Source organism: Trifolium pratense, linkage group LG7 (assembly GCF_020283565.1).
Source record: "Trifolium pratense cultivar HEN17-A07 linkage group LG7, ARS_RC_1.1, whole genome shotgun sequence".
Classification (NCBI taxonomy): domain Eukaryota; kingdom Viridiplantae; phylum Streptophyta; class Magnoliopsida; order Fabales; family Fabaceae; genus Trifolium; species Trifolium pratense.
The window spans coordinates 55,536,256-55,555,306 of NC_060065.1; the positions used below are offsets into that span (position 1 = coordinate 55,536,256).

The 19,051-nt window shown below is 32.4% G+C and overlaps 2 protein-coding genes across 4 annotated transcripts; both read left to right on the top strand.

Moving 5' to 3' along the window:
* Positions 1–188: 188 nt before the first annotated feature.
* Positions 189–9,681, top strand: LOC123894028 (outer envelope protein 80, chloroplastic-like). 3 transcript variants are annotated; one of them, XM_045943895.1, is made up of 17 exons: positions 189–845; positions 992–1,085; positions 1,186–1,268; positions 1,463–1,560; positions 1,691–1,760; positions 2,134–2,224; positions 2,936–3,017; positions 3,347–3,382; positions 4,913–5,066; positions 5,159–5,299; positions 5,578–5,648; positions 5,746–5,824; positions 5,901–6,016; positions 6,145–6,292; positions 8,405–8,474; positions 8,860–9,029; positions 9,288–9,681. In XM_045943895.1, exons 1-16 carry the CDS (start codon positions 318–320, stop codon positions 9,012–9,014), a joined length of 2,016 nt encoding a protein of 671 aa, XP_045799851.1. In that variant the 5' UTR covers positions 189–317; the 3' UTR covers positions 9,015–9,029; positions 9,288–9,681. The 3 variants fall into 3 exon arrangements, with proteins under 3 accessions (XP_045799851.1, XP_045799852.1, XP_045799853.1); XM_045943896.1 differs by having other exon boundaries at positions 9,299–9,681; XM_045943897.1 differs by having other exon boundaries at positions 714–845; positions 996–1,085.
* A 4,778-nt stretch (positions 9,682–14,459) lies between these two features.
* LOC123894031 (zinc finger protein WIP2-like) lies at positions 14,460–17,743 on the top strand. The gene is made up of 2 exons (XM_045943898.1): positions 14,460–15,134; positions 17,189–17,743. Exons 1-2 carry the CDS (start codon positions 14,574–14,576, stop codon positions 17,633–17,635), a joined length of 1,008 nt encoding a protein of 335 aa, XP_045799854.1. The 5' UTR covers positions 14,460–14,573; the 3' UTR covers positions 17,636–17,743.
* The last annotated feature ends 1,308 nt before the right edge of the window (positions 17,744–19,051 follow it).

Consider the following 19,051-nt stretch of genomic DNA (forward strand, 5'->3'; position numbering starts at 1 on the left):
ACAAATTTAGAGAATCCAAATCCGATAAAATGATACATAATAAAGTTTAAGATATTAAATAAACAATGAAGGGGGCACTAGGAGGGGCTCTAAGCAATGAAACGGTGCGAAGAGCAAATAATCTTAGATATTCGCAATCAAAAGCCCAGCCCATATTACATTTAACACAAGAAATAACAACAGGCCCACCTTTCTCTAACACTGAAAAACCTCGTCGGAGAACCAGAGGCATCAGCGGTAGCAACCACCGCATCGCACTTCACTCACTTCCCAATTCAAACTCCGTTTCTACGAAACGACACACAAATTCAACTACAATGCCTCGAAACGACGATATCCGTTTCATTTCTTCTTCAATCAAAATCCCTCTTCCTTCAAAACCAAAACCCCTAAACACTCCTTTCAACACCGCAATTTCTCACTTCACCAACGCAACTAACTCATTTTCTCAATTCGTTAACTCGTTTCGAACTCACTCCACTGAGTTAACTCGTACTGTGTTTCGAAAATCGCACTCTCTATGCTCCGCCACGTTATCCCTAACCGACGATAAGAAAGCACCGTCGCCTCTTTCTTCGGCGGAGGAATCTCAGTTGAAAACTCGACAGAATGAAGAGAGAGTTTTAATCAGTGAAGTATTGGTTCGAAATAAAGACGGTGAAGAACTCGAGAGGAAGGACCTTGAAGCAGAAGCAGCTCAAGCTCTCAAAGCTTGTAGACCTAATTCGGCGCTAACGGTTCGCGAGGTACAAGAGGATGTTCATCGCATTATCAATAGTGGATACTTTTGTTCTTGCGTTCCGGTTGCAGTTGATACGCGTGACGGTATTCGATTGGTATTTCAGGTATAATTGAAGTTCATAATATTTGATTTGCATTGAAATTTAGTATTATAGTGTTGTTGCATGTTGAAATGTGCATTGAATTAAAGTTGTTAGTGGTGATAGATAATTGAATATGTTATGTGAGTAATGGTTTCTTGTGATATAAGGTAGAACCAAACCAAGAGTTTCAAGGGTTGGTATGTGAAGGAGCTAATGTTATTCCGGCTAAGTTTTTAGAGAACTCTTTTCGAGGTGGATATGGTAATAATTTGTTCCCCCTTTTCTTTTCTGTGCAATTGTAGTCGTCCGCTTGTTCTCGTGTGTAACATTCGCTGTTCTCAAATTTACATGTGCTGTGCAGGGAAGGTTATCAATTTGAAGCGATTGGATGAAGCTATATCTTCCATTAATAATTGGTATATGGAGCGTGGTCTTTTTGCCATGGTAAATTTCCCTTAACTTCTGTTCAAACTTCATAATATAGTCCCACTTTGTGATCGGTGGGAATTCAGAATTCAGGTTGATTTTTCATGTTTTCAGTAGTGTTAGCAGCACTAGTATCATCATATTATGCTCTAATTAGTTCTCGTTGGCAATTAACCTTTCTTCATTTCCCCCATCCTTGATCTCCACCTTAGGTATCAGCTGTTGAGATTCTATCTGGGGGTATTTTGAGGTTACAAGTTTCAGAGGCCGAGGTCAATAATATTTCCATTCGGTTTCTTGACAGGAAGACGTAAGGACTTTCTTTCAATTTTGTTTTACACACAAAAATACATTCACACAAACACAAATATATTTGTAACGTTATGTTATTTTTGTGGAATGTGGAGCAATTTTCTTTACCAACATGATTTTATATGTAGGGGCGAGACTACGGTCGGGAAGACAAAACCTGAAACAATACTTCGGCAAATTACATCCAAGAAGGGGCAGGTAGTTTCATGACCTAGCACCTGATATTCCAACAATGTTTGTTCATAGTTTGTTATATTTTTGTGCAAAAAACTGCAAATCAATCTAAAACATGATAATTTCATATTTATCTAATCTAAGTTTTAAAGCTTATTGTGGTATTATTTTTTATTTTTATCAAATTTGATTGTTGACAACATTATATATTCTGTTCAATGGAAATTGATATAGTTCACCAAAGGGAAAGTATCTGATATTTCTTTATTCTCTCTTATAATTCACCAAAGGGAAAGTATCCAATATTTCTATATTCTCTCTTTTATGAAACACGCCTTCTTGGTTTTGCATAGTAACTGAGAAGGATTTTTGGCATAATCTGTGATTGTATTTTCAGGTCTATAGCATGCATCAGGGAAAAAGAGATGTAGAAACTGTATTGACGATGGGGATCATGGAAGATGTTAGCATTATTCCCCAACCAGCAGGTAATTTATACATGCAGAAAATGGGCTTTAATTTAAGGTGAATAATTGTTACAAAGAAACACTGTCAGTTCTAACTGTTATCTGCTAACTACACTTGCCAAGTTGTAATGCATTTTCTTATTGGGTCCTTCTATAATCAGCATTTTACTTCCCTAACTCCTGCCAAAAGAGATTTCAGTCCAGTTTGTATTAGCTTCTAGCTTACACGATAATTTCAATTAATATAACTACATAATACTTCACTTACTCAACTTTTTATAAGCTTATGGTTTATAGATAAAGTTAAGCGAGATAACTTTTAGAAAATGAAAATGTTTAATCTTATTTCAACCTTTACAAGAAGCTACTGTTTAAAAATTCAGTGTTATAGCAAAATTATTTTAATATACTTTTTTCATATATGTTTTTGTAGAAGATTCATCAAGAAAAAAGGAGAATTGTTCATGATAATTTCGTGAGAAACTAAGAAACTGAAGTTAATGAAAATATAAGGCCAAAAAGAAACATGGACATTATTCACTATTTGAAAATTTAAGTAGCTTGCTTTTGTAGAGTTTACTAGTGCTAAGCAGGACTTTAATAGGTTGCCGAAGTGGCCCAAATCTTTTCTTACTTATTCTGCTTGTGTATTGTCATCCTGTAATGGACACAATAATTTTCTACTATTAGATGCACAACACACTCTAAAGTATAAATTTTGCTGTGTTATAGATACGGGGAAGGTTGATTTAGTGATGAATGCGGTGGAACGTCCCAGTGGAGGATTTTCTGCTGGTGGTGGGATATCAAGTGGGTAAGTGTGATGCAACTCTAAAGCATGGTTAAATAATGCTTAAATTTACTAAATACATGAATTACCTCGACTTCCTTGACATTTATTAACAATTCTAGCTCCTCCATTAATTTCGGAAGTTATTGTAAACTTCCTTACTTTTAATTTCCACAAGACAACCGCTCCTTCATATTTTTAGGTTTAGACATATACCAACTTTGTATGCTCCATATTGGTGGAAAATATAAGTAGAAGGGGATATTTGATACTTATCATTAAACTAGAGGGGAGATCAACACAATTTTCTCTTTTGGTTACTGTATAATCTGACTAGCCATTTCCATTTGCAGGATTACAAGTGGTCCACTCAAAGGACTCATTGGAAGGTAAGCTTATTTTGTAGTCATGTGATGGGTGAAGTTAATGCCTTGTTTTTTCGGCATCCTATGTTCTCTTTCATTTAATAGCCAATGTTACTTTCCTTTAATTAAAACTGTTTTAAAGATTATTTCCCTCTGCTGCTGGTTCCGTATGCTTCTAGTGCCATAGAGTGTTTATTTATGACATTGTTAAATACTACCTCTGGTCCTTTTTATAAGATACATGATTTATTCAATGAATCTAAAATGTGAACTGTCTCTTATAAAAAGGAACGGAGGTACATGATTTATTCAATGAATCTAAAAAGTGAATTGTCTCTTATAAAAAGGAACGGAGGTAGTATGTAAATATCTCCCTTGTAGCTGTAAGCACACTGCCCCTTGTACATAATTTTGCCCAAGATGAGGCTGAGCCATATTAAGATTTTATTGGATATTAACTTATCATAATAGTTTATCAGTTATTCTTTACCTATTGGTTTTTTTTACTTCACTTAACCTATTGGTTTGTTTAATTCACTTGAAAATAAAAGACCAAACAAAATTCTGTGTTTGATAATTTGATTGGAAAAATAGTCACGGGACAAAACAAACTAAGAGATGAGGCATAGGGTAATTGATGTCTTCTTTGGTGGTCTGGAGACTGAGGAGTGTTCTTCTAAGAATGGGATTAGAAGTGGGCCTCTATTAGGTGGTGTCTGTTTTGGTTTCCTTCATTGGTGTTCCGCTTATATACGGCGCCTTTGTTTTGTAGTTTTGCTTTTCCCGGCCTCTGATCTTGTGCAGAGACCGGTTATTAGTAATAATAATATATTTGCCGTTCAAAATAAAAAATTGATAAACACACTCACTGAGTAAGGGGCAGTTTTTCAAGTATAAGAAAACTCAAAAGTCGTAGTTATACCTTCCTTTCTCTCCATCCTCACTTTCCACCTCCTCCTGATGAATTCCTTATCTTTTGCCAAATCTCTTGGCTGCACTTAGGTTTCATAGGCAAGTACCCCTGCTGTCCAATTAGAAATCTGGTGACCGAAAGCAGTGTCTGCAACTCCTCTTTCTGTTAAACATTTGCTCCTATTGTTGTTTAGGTTACAGGTGGCGACGCGTTATCCACACAGTTGCTTGTAGACTATGAAACACACAAACACTGAACACGACACTGACACTAGGTTTCTATAGTGCAAAACAGTTGTTAGATAAAGCCACTAGGTTTCATCTAGTGGTGAGGGGTTTGGGTTGTACGTTATAGGTCCTGGGTTCGATCCCCAACTCATTGTAAACCAAAAAATAAAAAGTTGTTAGATAAGTATTTTGGGGATTTTAGAAAACTTCAGATTATTTTGTTAAGCATGTATGCTTCTAAAATAATATGCACGCAAATTTCTTGTGCTGTGTATCGATAACCAAACAACATATACAATTAAAAGTTGTGTTGTGACTTGATTAAATGTTCATATTCTATGTTGCCTATGGTCCAACTGCCACTGGTTTATATACATCACTGATCGACTCCACAATATTTTGTTCCCATTGCAGCTTTGCCTATACTAATAGGAATGTTTTTGGGAGAAACCAGAAACTCAATATTTCCTTAGAGAGGGGCCAGGTTGACTTAATCGTTCGTGCAAACTACACTGACCCTTGGATCCAAGGAGATGATAAGCGGACATCTAGAACAGTAATGATTCAGGTAATCTCTAAAGGTTTTATTTGTTAAGCATGCTTTTGATGATAGAAAGATAAGTATTGTGTTTGCTGATATATAATTTAACTTCAATTTAGAATTCAAGAACGCCTGGAACAATTGTTCATGGTAACCCGGATGGTAATAGTAACCTGACCATTGGCCGCATCACAGGTGGCATAGAGTTGAGTCGACCCATCAGGCCAAAGTGGAGTGGAACAGCAGGACTGATTTTCCAGGTGCTTTATTAACTGTTTTGGTGGATGTTGTTATGTGTGAAGCTGTAACATATTTTTATTTATAATTGTAGTCTTTCCACGCTACCTCTATCGATACTTCTTGTGAATTATTGATTTTCGTAGTGTAGTTAAATCATGTAATTGCTAGTAAGATTATTCCTGCTTTAAATTAAATGTGATACAGTATAGTATCCAGGGCCCCCTTGTTTGTTTCTATGTTTATTAATGCTACTGATACTTTTTTAACTCTTGTCAATTATCTCTATTTATCACTTCAGCGTGCCGGGGTTTCTGACAACAATGGGGTTCTTATCATTAGGGATCGCTACAACAGTCCTCTCACTGCAAGGTTGTACTCTAAGTAAATGCTACATGTTTCTTGTTTTGGACAGTACACTTATGATGACTTTATTTTGTTCCTAACTTTTATCAATTTTTCCTTGTAGTGGCAATACCCATGACGATACGTTGCTTTCTAAAATTGAGACTGTTTACACTGGTTCTGGTGAACACGGGTCTTCTATGGTTCGTTATGAACTGAATGCACTCCTTCAATTTAAATATGAAAATGTTTCTTACCGTTACATGCTTGGTTTTGCAGTTTGTCCTAAACATGGAACAGGGACTTCCTCTTTTGCCTGATTGGTTATCCTTCACGAGGGTGAATGCACGGGCTAGGAAGGGTGTTCAGATTGGTCCCACTCGTCTTAATTTAAGGTATGAAATACATATATTTAGCCCCCTTCTCTTGTAAGGAAGGAGTAACCAGTGCATTGTTGTTCACCCTTTATGTTAATGCAAAACACAATCTTATGTTTTTCCAACTTCATTTGGTTCACTTCCAGTGTCTCCGGTGGTCATGTGGTGGGAAATTTCTCTCCCTATGAAGCTTTTGCCATTGGTGGAACAAATAGTGTGAGAGGCTATGAAGAAGGTGGTGTGGGCTCTGGTCGATCGTATGTTGTTGGATCCGGAGAAATTTCTTTCCCTGTGGTACTTGAATTTTGTCAAGTCTTTTCCTGCTCAATTAATTTAACTTTTTGTGTGCTTATTGTCATACACTAATTTTGTCCTACCCCATTTTTATCATATTTTATTTCCATTATTTTATTATTATTTCAAAAATTCAAAAATATTATTTTTATATGCATTTTTGTTGCTTCACCTTCAAGAAACCACATTTCACTACCAAAATTCCACTTTTACCCCAAATAAGGTCCACTCACCAAAATACCAATTTGACCAAAGTCAACACTACCAAAAAATAGGAATAAGTGGCCAAAAAATGTACCAAAAACACAAAAAATGGAATATACCAAAACAATTCCATTGCACACCTCCATTCTCACCTAGAATGCTCTAGAAGGAAGCCACCTCATCAAATTTCGTGATCCCCTCCAATCATTGGATAAGGATCATGATTGGAACAAATAAAACTACCACTATAACTCCAAAAATTCCCAAAAAATGCCACTCATGAGAAAATTCCTTTTTCACCCTTTTTAACCTAATTCCTTCAGCCTAGAATGTTCCTATTGTCTCTATATAAGCAGCAGAGAAGAGAGGGATAGAGGTTGGATTTTCTGAAGAGCTAGAATCACCAAAAATCTCATCTTTTTCACCATCTTTTCCATTTTTCGAAATTCATCCAAACATCATTCGAACTTCAATTTTCTTACACAAAACTCTTCCAATACATCTCAGTTAAGAAACCCACGAGAAAAAAACGAAGAAAAAACGTCAAGAGATGCTCACCCAAAGTTCAAAAATAGCAAACATTTGTACGAGTTAAACAAAATTAAGGGTTGGAAAAGCTTCAGTAGGTGTTCATGAGTAAAAAACATTTAGAAACCTACTTGTTTTGAGGCTTGTTTAGGTGGGTTAACACCTACTCTTTTCTTTGCTATTTTTGAACTTTGGGTGAACTTCTCTTGACGTTTTTTTCTCGTGGGTTTCTCAACTGAGATGTATTGGAAGAGTTTTGTGTAAGAAAGTTGAAGTTCGAATGATGTTTGGATGAATTTCGAAAAATGGAAAAGATGGTGAAAAAGATGAGATTTTTGGTGATTCTAGCTCTTCAGAAAATCCAACCTCTATTCCTCTCTTCTCTGCTGCTTATATAGAGACAATAGGAACATTCTAGGTTGAAGGAATTAGGTTAAAAAGGGTGAAAAAGGAATTTTCTCATGAGTGGCATTTTTTGGGAATTTTTGGAGTTATAGTGGTAGTTTTATTTGTTCCAATCATGATCCTTATCCAATGATTGGAGGGGATCACGAAATTTGATGAGGTGGCTTCCTTCTAGAGCATTCTAGGTGAGAATGGAGGTGTGTAATGGAATTGTTTTGGTATATTCCATTTTTTGTGTTTTTGGTACATTTTTTGGCCACTTATTCCTATTTTTTGGTAGTGTTGACTTTGGCCAAATTGGTATTTTGGTGAGTGGACCTTATTTGGAGTAAAAGTGGAATTTTGGTAGTGAAATGTGGTTTCTTGAAGGTGAAGCAATAAAAATTCATATAAAAATAATATTTTTGAAATAATGGAAATAAAATATGATAAAAATGGGGTATGACACTTATGCTAATACTAATTTTTAAGACATGCACCTGAACCTGTCTGTATCTGAACTTTGTTGTTGAATTGTGTAATATTCAAGACATGCACCCAAGAATAAAATCCTTATTTGCAATGCCGAAACCAAAAACATACACTTATAACAGTAGTGGTGGTTGGTTTATTATCAAAGAATAAAATAATACTACATGCTTATGAATCAGAATGTGTATATAATAAATAAACGGATAAAAGGGCAACTTGCTACTATAAAGCTCCTACCATATGGGGACAAGGGGATCCATTGCGGATCAATAGAAGGCAATGTTACCTCTCATTTGCAATAAACTGATTCCTTCAAACTCGTAATCTTCTACTTACATTACATGATAATGATTTTAGCCGTTGCACCAAGGCTCCTCTTCATATGTATACAAGTTGATGATAAAAAAAATTTGTTCATGTTCCTGTACCCACATGCACATTCATTTGATTAAAATTACTTGTAGAGAACAAGACTTCCTGATCTTTTACTGTTTCTATTTGCAGTGGAAGCCAGTGGAAGGTGTCATATTTTCTGACTATGGAACTGATCTTGGATCAGGCCCGACTGTCCCTGGTAGGTCTTTATTTGATTTATTTAATTATTATTTTTGGGCTACAATTCATTTTAATTGTTTGATCCCTTCTTTTGAGGATTAAATTATGGAGATCATCTAAATGCACGAGTACTACCATCGATTTTAAATAAGTGAATTTGTCCTGTTTTATGATGTTTACTGTCGAGAAGGACAACTTCAAGCACACACTTCAAATCTACAAGCATATACTAGAGTCATTAACTAACCAGATCCAATTATTTTACTTTGGCTCCTTTAATGACTATATCCTCAATATACATATTAAATTGATTTCTCAACTGGTAGCGCTTCTCTTTATATTTGCCAATATCCTGGTCCTTAATGAGGCATATATTATATACGGGGCTTTTGGTTTTTTATTAGGTGACCCTGCTGGAGCAAGGAATAAGCCTGGAAGCGGATATGGGTACGGGTTGGGCATCCGTGTGGATTCGCCTTTGGGTCCTTTGCGTCTTGAATATGCCTTCAATGACAAGAAAGAGGGAAGGTTTCACTTTGGAGTTGGCTATAGAAACTAAACACATTCTCTCAAGGTATCACTTTGTGTCTTGTATAATTCTTTCTTTTTTTGGGTTTACATGGGCTGTTCCTTATTTTGGAAAACTCGTAAATATTTTTTCTCTCCAATGTGTTCAATTCTGCTAATGCTTATGTAAGTTTTTTTTTTACTGCAAAAAACATTTATTGAAACAAACTGAATCCCAGGCACAAGATATGCCAATGCTTATTTAAGTGTTTCCTATAGATGAATTGAAATGGCTCATTCTGGTTTTCGTTTTTCGGGATTTGAGATAATTTACAGGAAATGCATTGTTAGTGGAGAATGAATCTATATCATGTAGGTTAGCCACAAAAAAGAAAAAGGAATCCATATCATGTAGGAAGTTTTTTACTAGGATTATGTGAAGAGGAAGATCGAGCATCAAAGAAGGGTTTCTGACTTCTGAGTAAGGCTTCTCAAAAATTGAGAGGGCCTCACTATAATAGTGTCATGTTTCAACGGAGGTGTTGGCAAAATTGGTTCAACGGAAATTCGAAATCAGTTCAACGGAAAATGGTATTCTCCCCCAGTGTCCACTGCAAGCAACTGATTTTTGTTATTATTTTTTCCTTCTACTTTATTTATTTGTGTATTTATTTCAGTACACATAATTTATTTTATAATATTACTTGTTTCACTTTAAATTATTGACTAAATTTAGTTAATCACAATATTTTAATTATTAATATATCAATTATAATTATTATTATTATTATTATTATTATTATTATATTGTGATTATATAACTTTGAAACTTACATTTTTGTATGATCTTAATTTTTTTTGCATTTAATTTTTTTTAAAAAATACGATGACTAGTTACAGCATGTTAAAAGAATTTATTTTTTTGTTAACAAAAGAAGATATTCTATGTGTCAATTTATTTTTGGTTTACAATGAGCTGAGGATCGAACTCAGGACCTATAACATATTACTTAAACTCCTCACAACTAGATCAAACCTAGTGGTTTTCTATGTGTGTCAATTTAGAACAACGATTTATTTACATCCCGTGGAAGGGGTGAAAATTTTAAAGAGAAAGAGAGACGATAAACAAAAGAAATAGATGAAAAATGATGAGAAATTTGATTAAAAATTGAAAACATTGCAAAAATGAGATGAGAGAAAATACAATAAAAATGATAATTAACAACTTTTGAGTGTTGCTAGCTCTTCAAACATATCCTTCCTTCCCACTTAAATTAATAATTTTACATTTCTATACCTAAAGAAAATTACACACTATAAAGTTCATCAAATATTTTTATGGGGAGGCTTGGGAGGATCAATACATGAGCAGCTAAATGGCATATTTAGTTTAACAAAAAATATTTGACAAAGTTACTGTGCTGCTAAACTCACTGCTAATCCAAACATATACTAACAAAGTTATGGGGATACTCTAAGAAACCAGTTTAAAGTTAAACAACAAAGAACAATACACAAACTATGAAATTCATTTTGGAACTCCATTGAATAATATGCTCAGGAGAGTCATAGAGAAAAACTATACAGCCCCTAAACTGAAAGCAGAAAGACAAAAATTCTCTAGAAAAAAAAAAAAAAGGAACCATTCATTTCTAGTTAATTACAATCTCTTTGGTTAAAGCAATATGCAAGGGATCCTCCAAATCACACCATCCATGTTAATTCCCGGCAATATTTAGCTTTTTAAAACTAGTTCTGTTCTTTTCTGTCATAGCTTCACCTTTCTTTTGGTTAACTTTTTGGTGGTAAAGTCACATACCAAGATCCACTGTGATATATTCCTGTATAACTCAGAGAGTAACAATTTTAGTCGGTACACTACTTTGTAATTATCCTATTAAACAAATGTGGTAGCTTTTCTTCCCGTGGAAAAAATGAGGTACTTTATGCAAAGAAATATAAATTATTCATCCATCAAATTATGTTTATGATTAGACTCAAAGAAAATTAAGAATGTATAACCCAAATTTCCAATAAAGAATTTAAAATATAAGCAAAAATAAATCAACAAAAATTGATACCTTGATTCAAATTTGAACCATTAAATTAAATATATCAAATTTTTTTACTCCTTGCTTATATTTCGTTATATACAAAGTACGATCTAAATAAGTTTTATGAGTGAATCCAATCATCTCTAATCTTTATATTGCTTTTATATTATTTTTAAATATTCTTACAATTATGTAAAATAGAGATATATAATTGAATGTATCTGCAATTTTTTGTTACACTTAGTGAATAATTAAGCTCTTAATTAAATTAACTTGGCTCGCCAACAATTTGGAGTATATGGCGGTTGAGGAACAATATATTGTATTTTGGAGGAAGATGGCGAATTTTTCTAGTTTAGTAGATTAAATTAAATTCATTTCTTGATTTTTGTTTAGTGGTACATCATGTTGTAAATCCGACTATTTTTTATTTATTGATATTCAAATACAATCCTTTAATGTTGTATTAAAACTATACGAGAATATTTTATTTGTAATGGTTGAGTATCCTCATGTTCTATCTATTAATGCGGATTTTGCTTATAAAAAAAAACTTTTAAATTAATAATATAAACACATGTACACAATTTCTCTTTTTTGGCAAAAGACAAGCACCTTCTATCTGTCACACATATATATACACGGACACAAAATATTAAAATTGATGATATAAAGGATGTAATAATGGTAGCCTTGGTGATCTCAAAATAAAAAACAAATACCAAAACAGTGTTGATCATGTGGGTGGCAATGTTGTTGAATTTACTAGCAGAATAGTATTTATGTCAAAGTGTTTTGTGGTGTGACACACAAATGTTACTGATTGTAATTCCCTTAACTCCAAAATGTCTTTGTTTTCAACTAAGTGAAGAAGATAAAGACAAAGGTGGATGAAACAGTGAAGATTTGATTGTATAGTGAGAAAGCATTAGAAGAGGAGACACGGACTGAGTATCTGATCCAACCCGACCAGAGTGTGCAGACCAAAGCACTTGCTGGTTTAAATGCTAACTATTTGTTTCCCAAGGTTGAGAAAATATCACCATGGGAGGGTGTCAAACAAACAACATGCATACTCCCTCGGAATCATTCATTAATTAAACTAATCTATCTGTTTATGTGATCCAACAACAACTTGTACATTTACTTATTTTTGTTTATTTATAAATTTCATTCATTGTCCCGTGAGCTTAGTTCAGTTGGCAGAATATTACATTATATATGCAGGGGGTTGGGGTTTGAACCTGGTCATCTCACTTATTCAGCTTAAGGGCCACTAGGCTACTTGACAAAAAAAAAAATCAACATATACTATTTGTAAACCAATTAGAATTGTCCACTTCAACGTATACACTAATATATGTAAAAATATGATGTGTATCAAAGAACCCACATTCATGCAATATAATCATTATAATTAACTGTACTATATACTATATTCGTGCAAGATATTTTCTTTTCTCTACTCTTTATGTGTTACTATAATTAGGGCATGTCCAACTTACACAATCGAAAAATAGAGTATTGATGTACAAATAGTCTATCAAAAGCATTATTAGAGCTGTCAAATCAGACTGTCGAGTATAATGGTCCAACGTAACTAACTAAAAGACAGGTCAAATATTCAAGTCAAGTTGAATTAGGTTAAATATTGGTAGTTCAACTCAGCTTAAAACGTCTATTGTACCAGGTCAATCCCAAATTGACCCAAATTTTACGAGATAAAACTTCTATATTTGTATCCTTAACTAGTGCCCCGGGGGCACTGTTTAGCATTTTCCAATTTTTAATAAGCAAACTATTTAATTTTCCAAAAAACAATATATATTAATTGTGTCCCTCAAATGTGAGCCTTCATTAGACTGTAATTCGAATTGAGTGATTGCTATATATTACCATAAATATTGATTTAGACAAAACCTAATTCAATAATTCATAAAGTACTAACTTTATCAAATAAAATAGTATTTTTTTTAAGATGCAAATGTTACACTATGTCTCTCATATTTCCACACACACTGATGGAGCTAGAAAGTAGTAATAGCTAGCTAGTTTGTGAAATTCAGTCCCTCGTGTGAAAGGGAATGTGATAGTATAGTTTTGGGGGAACAGATAGTCTTCAAAATTTCAACTTCAATGACATGATTTTTGTGTTTTGGTCTTATTTCCAACCATAATGGGTAGGTATAGAATTGTGACCATATTTATTTTTTAACTAAGAAAATACATTTTTTTTAATATCTACTATTAATCTTTGTCCCTTTTTTCCACACTGTTCATACAAACCTTCTTCCAAGTCCCAAGATGATCTCCTTCTCTATACGACCAAATCAGATCAATGACTTTTCCCCACTCTCTCTTAGGGATGGCAACGGGCGCCCACGGGTGCGGGTTTGAGTGATACCAAACCCACACCCGAAATCAACACCCAAACCCAAACCCAAACCCAAATCTGTTCGGGTGGCAAAACCACACCCACGCCCACACCCATTGGGTTCGGGTTTTTTACACCCAAACCCAAACCCACAACGCATTTTGTACTACTTTGCAAATTTAAGCAAAACAAGGTAAATTTAAGCAAAAACAATGGAATTTAAACATATTATCAATCACTTAGCAAAAACATAGGTTTAAAATTACAAGGGAATTTAAAATTACAAAATAGTCTTTCAAAAAATTAAATTACAACTAAACCAAAATTAAGTTCTTCCAACTTTCAAGCAAAATTCAAACACAATTTTGGTTTGTGGTTTGTGAAAAACCTAATTTTACTTTTACACTTATATATATATGTGGGGGTATTTAGGTAATTTTAACATGTTTCGGGTGGGTGTATGGGTTTCGGGTGTGGGTTTGAGTGATACCAAACCCACACCCATATTTTCGGGTGTCACCCAAACCCAAACCCAAACCCAGTCAATTCGGGTTTCGCCCGTTGACTTGGGTTTGGGTTCGGGTGGGTCTCACGGGTTTGGGTTTTTCTGCCATCCCTACTCTCTCTTTAGTCTTTTACCATTCCTTCCTTTTTTATTTTTTTCCTCCATTGTTAAGTCACACTTCACAAGTGATTTCATCTCTCTCTCTCTCCTTTTTTTTTATAACTTTATTGAGTTAGCTTTACCAACATTGAATTTCTACAACTTTTTTAACTCATCATCCATGACCAAAATTGACCGTAGTAAAATATTCACACAGTTTAACACGGTAATAAATTTGAGCTGTTCATTTGAAATCAGACGATCTAAATCACCCTTATAAATAAAACAATCTTAATTAATTATTTAAATTGAACGGTTCAAAACCATAACTGCATCACAGAAATACATCATGAAAATCCAATTCCCTTGTCCATGACTATTTCATAAGCTATTATAATCATTATTTTGTTTAAAAAAAAAATCTTAAATTTCTCTTTTTCCTCACCTTTCTCTCTCCACTACCCTTTTATTTTATTTCCTTTTCCTTGTATGCTCAAGTCTATAATAACCTAACCCTTTTCCACCACCATCATATCATATCATATCATATTATCTTTCCTTTCTCTCATCATCATCATGAGTACTCATCCCTACTTCTCCAATAACTTCAATGGTTATAATACTTATTTTGACCTAAATAACCCTCCATTCTATAATTTTCCTTCTAATTACCATCAAAACAACATATCTTTTACATCTTCTCCTTCATCTCCACCTCAAAGACAAGCTCTTCCTTTACTTAACCTAAGCCCTACAAAACATCATGAAGATCTTCTTCTTCAAGAATCTTCCTTTAGTTGTTCTTCCATGGAAATAATGAATATGAAAGAGAAAGAACAACAACTAAGTATATCATCAAATTCTTTAGATGATGATGATGCTGTTACTGTGGCTTTACATTTAGGGCTTCCAAGTATAAGCTCAACTGATTTAGCTTCTTCAGACATGTATGTTGATTCAGAGAAAGATGATGAAAAAGTAGTAACTGTTGCTTCTTCTTCTTCTTCTGAGTGTCCACTGAATAAAATTAATAGAGGTCAGTATTGGATCCCTACCCCTGCTCAGATTCTGATTGGTCCAACACAATTTTCATGCCCTCTTTGTTTCAAAACCTTCAATAGATACAACAACATGCAGGTATTTATTTTATTTAATTTAATTTTTCACTATTTTCAATTTCAATTCATACTCTTGTTGAAAAATGAAAGTAAAAATAATATTGGAAACATTATAACATATATTTGTTTTTTTAATTTATTTTTTTTATGAAAACCATTATGATATAAGTTGAATATAGCACCATGAATGATATTTATATATAGAACAAATTTAAAAAAAGAAAAAGGATGTTTTTCCTTTTCCTTTTTTTCTCTTACACTTTTTATTTTGCCAGATCTTAACTAATGACTTTTGAGGAAATTTTCTGAAAAAGAAAAGACTCATGTTTTTACATTACACTCTTCTTTTGTATAGTGTCAATATACTTTAATTAATTTTTCCCTTATAATCATATTGTCTACATTAATTCATGAAATTGAAAGTGTTTTGTGTATGTTTATAATTTAGGGTTTTCTCGTGTGTGCTTACTATTGAAATACAGGGATTTAGCGAGTTGATCGATTTTAATGTCAGGTTATGGGCAGAAATCTATTTGCAATTTTTTTTTCTTCAATAAAACGTCAAATAAAGAAAGGAGTGAATAAGTAGCCCATGCGTACATGGGATCCGAATGGTTTAGAGTTATGGCTTTTCGTTGAGCAATTTTTTCCTCAACGACAAAACTTATATGTATTTTTATTGCACATTCTTTTATATACATTTTATTATTCTTAGATAAAATTAAACCCTCAATCCAAAATTTAATTATTTTCTAAATTACCTAAATTATTTTTGTGGTACATTAGATAGAAAATTGAAGCAGGGTGTCTAAAATTGACAATTGATATCTAGGGTTTATTAATAATTGCTTATATATATATACTATACACTATGCAACATTAATAATGTTAATATGTTAACATCATCACGAGAAGACACAAAAATAAAATGAGACATGATGAATTAATTTTGAAACTCTAGTACAACAAACACGCATGGAATGAATTTAATTTTTTACCCTCCATAAAAATAAGCATAAATAGCTGTACAATATTCCCTTGTTGGGGTTACGAACTACTTCTTTATTAGCATGTCCTACATATATTGTCACCTTTTCCTTTAATCCTATACACCTAAGAAATAATTGAAACACGTTGAAAAGGACAAAAGCTCCAAAATATATCATCATACACATCCTATTAGGCATGGTAAGAAAAATCATAATAATCCTAACAAAATTATACATGCAATATATGATAAAGACTAGGTAAATGTCATTTCATACAATGCATCTTTTGGACCCTTTAGATAGTACCAAAAAATTATTTTTGTATGTTAGTGAGTGTTGCTTTCATTCTTTCATCCCTACCTTTCATTTGACACTACGTACTAAAATAAATAAATTGAATTTTACAAAAATTTGAAATGATTAAACCTATCTCTAATTATGTCATTAAGTTAATAATATGGGTTGAGACAGGAGATCTATGTTTTTTTTTTTAATTGGAAATATAATGGAGATTTATGTGGTAAGTCCAGGTTCGATCTATAACAATTTTTAAATGATGAGTTTGTTAAGATTACAAAGACACTATGATTTGGTTGAAGTTTCATAAAATGTAATTTTGCCGAATTGTGGTGATTTACTGTGATTACGTCGATCTTACCGTCAATTCAAATATATGTGCACTTACTAACGACAAAGTTTGAGACCAAAACTATTTTTCCGTCTTTAATTTTTGTTTAAATTCATTTTTTTCTATTGACTTGCCATGATTCTATCAATCTCATCGTTAATCCAAATTTGCAATATATACTGATGTCAGATTTTGTGACCAAAACTATTATTTTCCATCTTTAATTTTTGTTTAAATTCATTTTTTTTTCTAGTGACTCGCCATGATTCTATCAATCTCACTATTAGTCCAAACATGCACTACTGATGTCGGATTTTGAGACCAAAACTATTATTTTCCATCTTTAATTTTTGTTTAAATTCAAATTTTTCTAGTGATCATATTCATATCAACTAATTAATAATTTGCTCTTATATGATATACTAATATTAATTGGTTCAAAAATTATATCTATAGATGCATATGTGGGGGCATGGATCACAATATAGAAAAGGACCAGAATCACTAAGAGGAACACAACCAACAGCAATGCTAAGACTCCCATGTTATTGTTGTGCACCTGAATGCAAGAACAACATTGATCATCCAAGAGCAAAACCACTAAAAGATTTTAGAACACTTCAAACACATTACAAAAGAAAGCATGGAATAAAACCATTTATGTGTAGAAAATGTTGCAAAGCATTTGCAGTGAGAGGTGATTGGAGAACTCATGAGAAAAATTGTGGTAAACTTTGGTATTGTTCTTGTGGGTCCGATTTTAAGCACAAAAGATCATTAAAAGATCATATCAAAGCTTTTGGAAATGGACATAAAGCTTATGGAATTGATGAATGTCTTGATCAAGATGATGAACATGGTGGCTCTGAAATTGAGCAAGAAAATGAATCTTTTCAGTCATAGTTTGATTTATTTGAAGAATGAATGTGTTTTAACTATAAAGACAAGAAAGCTGTGGACATGTTTTGCACTAATTATAATGTTGACTATAAGACTGCATTCATGACTAAATTTATTTTGTCTTCTTTATTATTTTGTTATGTTGTATATGCAATTTTGCATATATACTCAAATTATATTGTGGTATTTTTTCTTGTCAATTTGGATTTGGTCTCTCTCTACTATAAAAAATGATTTTCAGATTCCTTAATTAATACAACAATTTTAGGTTTTAAAAAAAATTAATTGTGTTTATGAAAATATTTTTTAAATAAAAACTACTGAAAATAATTTTTCATTTGAAGGAGGTTTGCCTTTTTTTTTAATAATCCGTAACAAATATTCAAAAAGGACTAGCTGCACAGCTTGTTGCCCGTTTATCTTTTATTAATGTGTAATTATTTTGGATATATTATAAATTCAAAAAAAAAGTAACAAATTAAACGGATAAAAGGTTCTAAAAGTGATTATTAATTTTATTTATAGACAAATCAATTATTTTCACGAAATTTTATAATAAACGGTTTTTTTTGTTGTTAATTATAATAAATGGGTTCTATTTGAAATACAAATGCATACTTTTATTTTAAGAATGAAATATTTTTTATAAATTAGTTTATGGCATGTCTATATATATATATATATATATATATATATATATATATATATATATATATATATATATATATATATATATATATATATATATATATATATATATATATATATATAGTTAATTTTTTTATCCATAATTAGTTAATTTCAGTAAGTTGATTATATTATACTTAATTACATAAAAAAATTAAGTTTATTTAACCTTTAATTATAAAAATAATTTATATCAAGAGATAGTATATATTAATTAGTTGCTTGTATTTTCAAATGGTTCAACACAAATTAATTCATTTAAGAAGGGTTCATACAATGGTACTAGCCTTAACCCTCATAGATTCTTTTTTAATGGTACATTTTTTTTTACTACACTCACTTGCATGGTTAAAAATAGAAAGAGAAAAATGCCCCTCCCTTCTAAGTTGTAACCATACTAGATAGGTAGGTGCAAGGATATGATGTAACAAAACAACTTATAGGAAAAAACATATCATGTTTCTCTATACTCTATTAATTAGTGGTAGTGAGATTGTACTTATACTTAATTCCAATTGCAGGGAAACAGAAACTCACGTGCATTTTTAAACTTTAAAATAAAATCTCTTGTGATTTGCTAAGAAGTTTCAAAAGTTAACTGATCCAACAATGTTCATGTACAATGTTACAATTAATAACACAAGTGAAAGTACTCATGCAGTAATTTTTTAAACAGAAAATTAATTATGAATGTAAAAAAAATGTAGTAGATAGCTAGGATGTGTACAATGT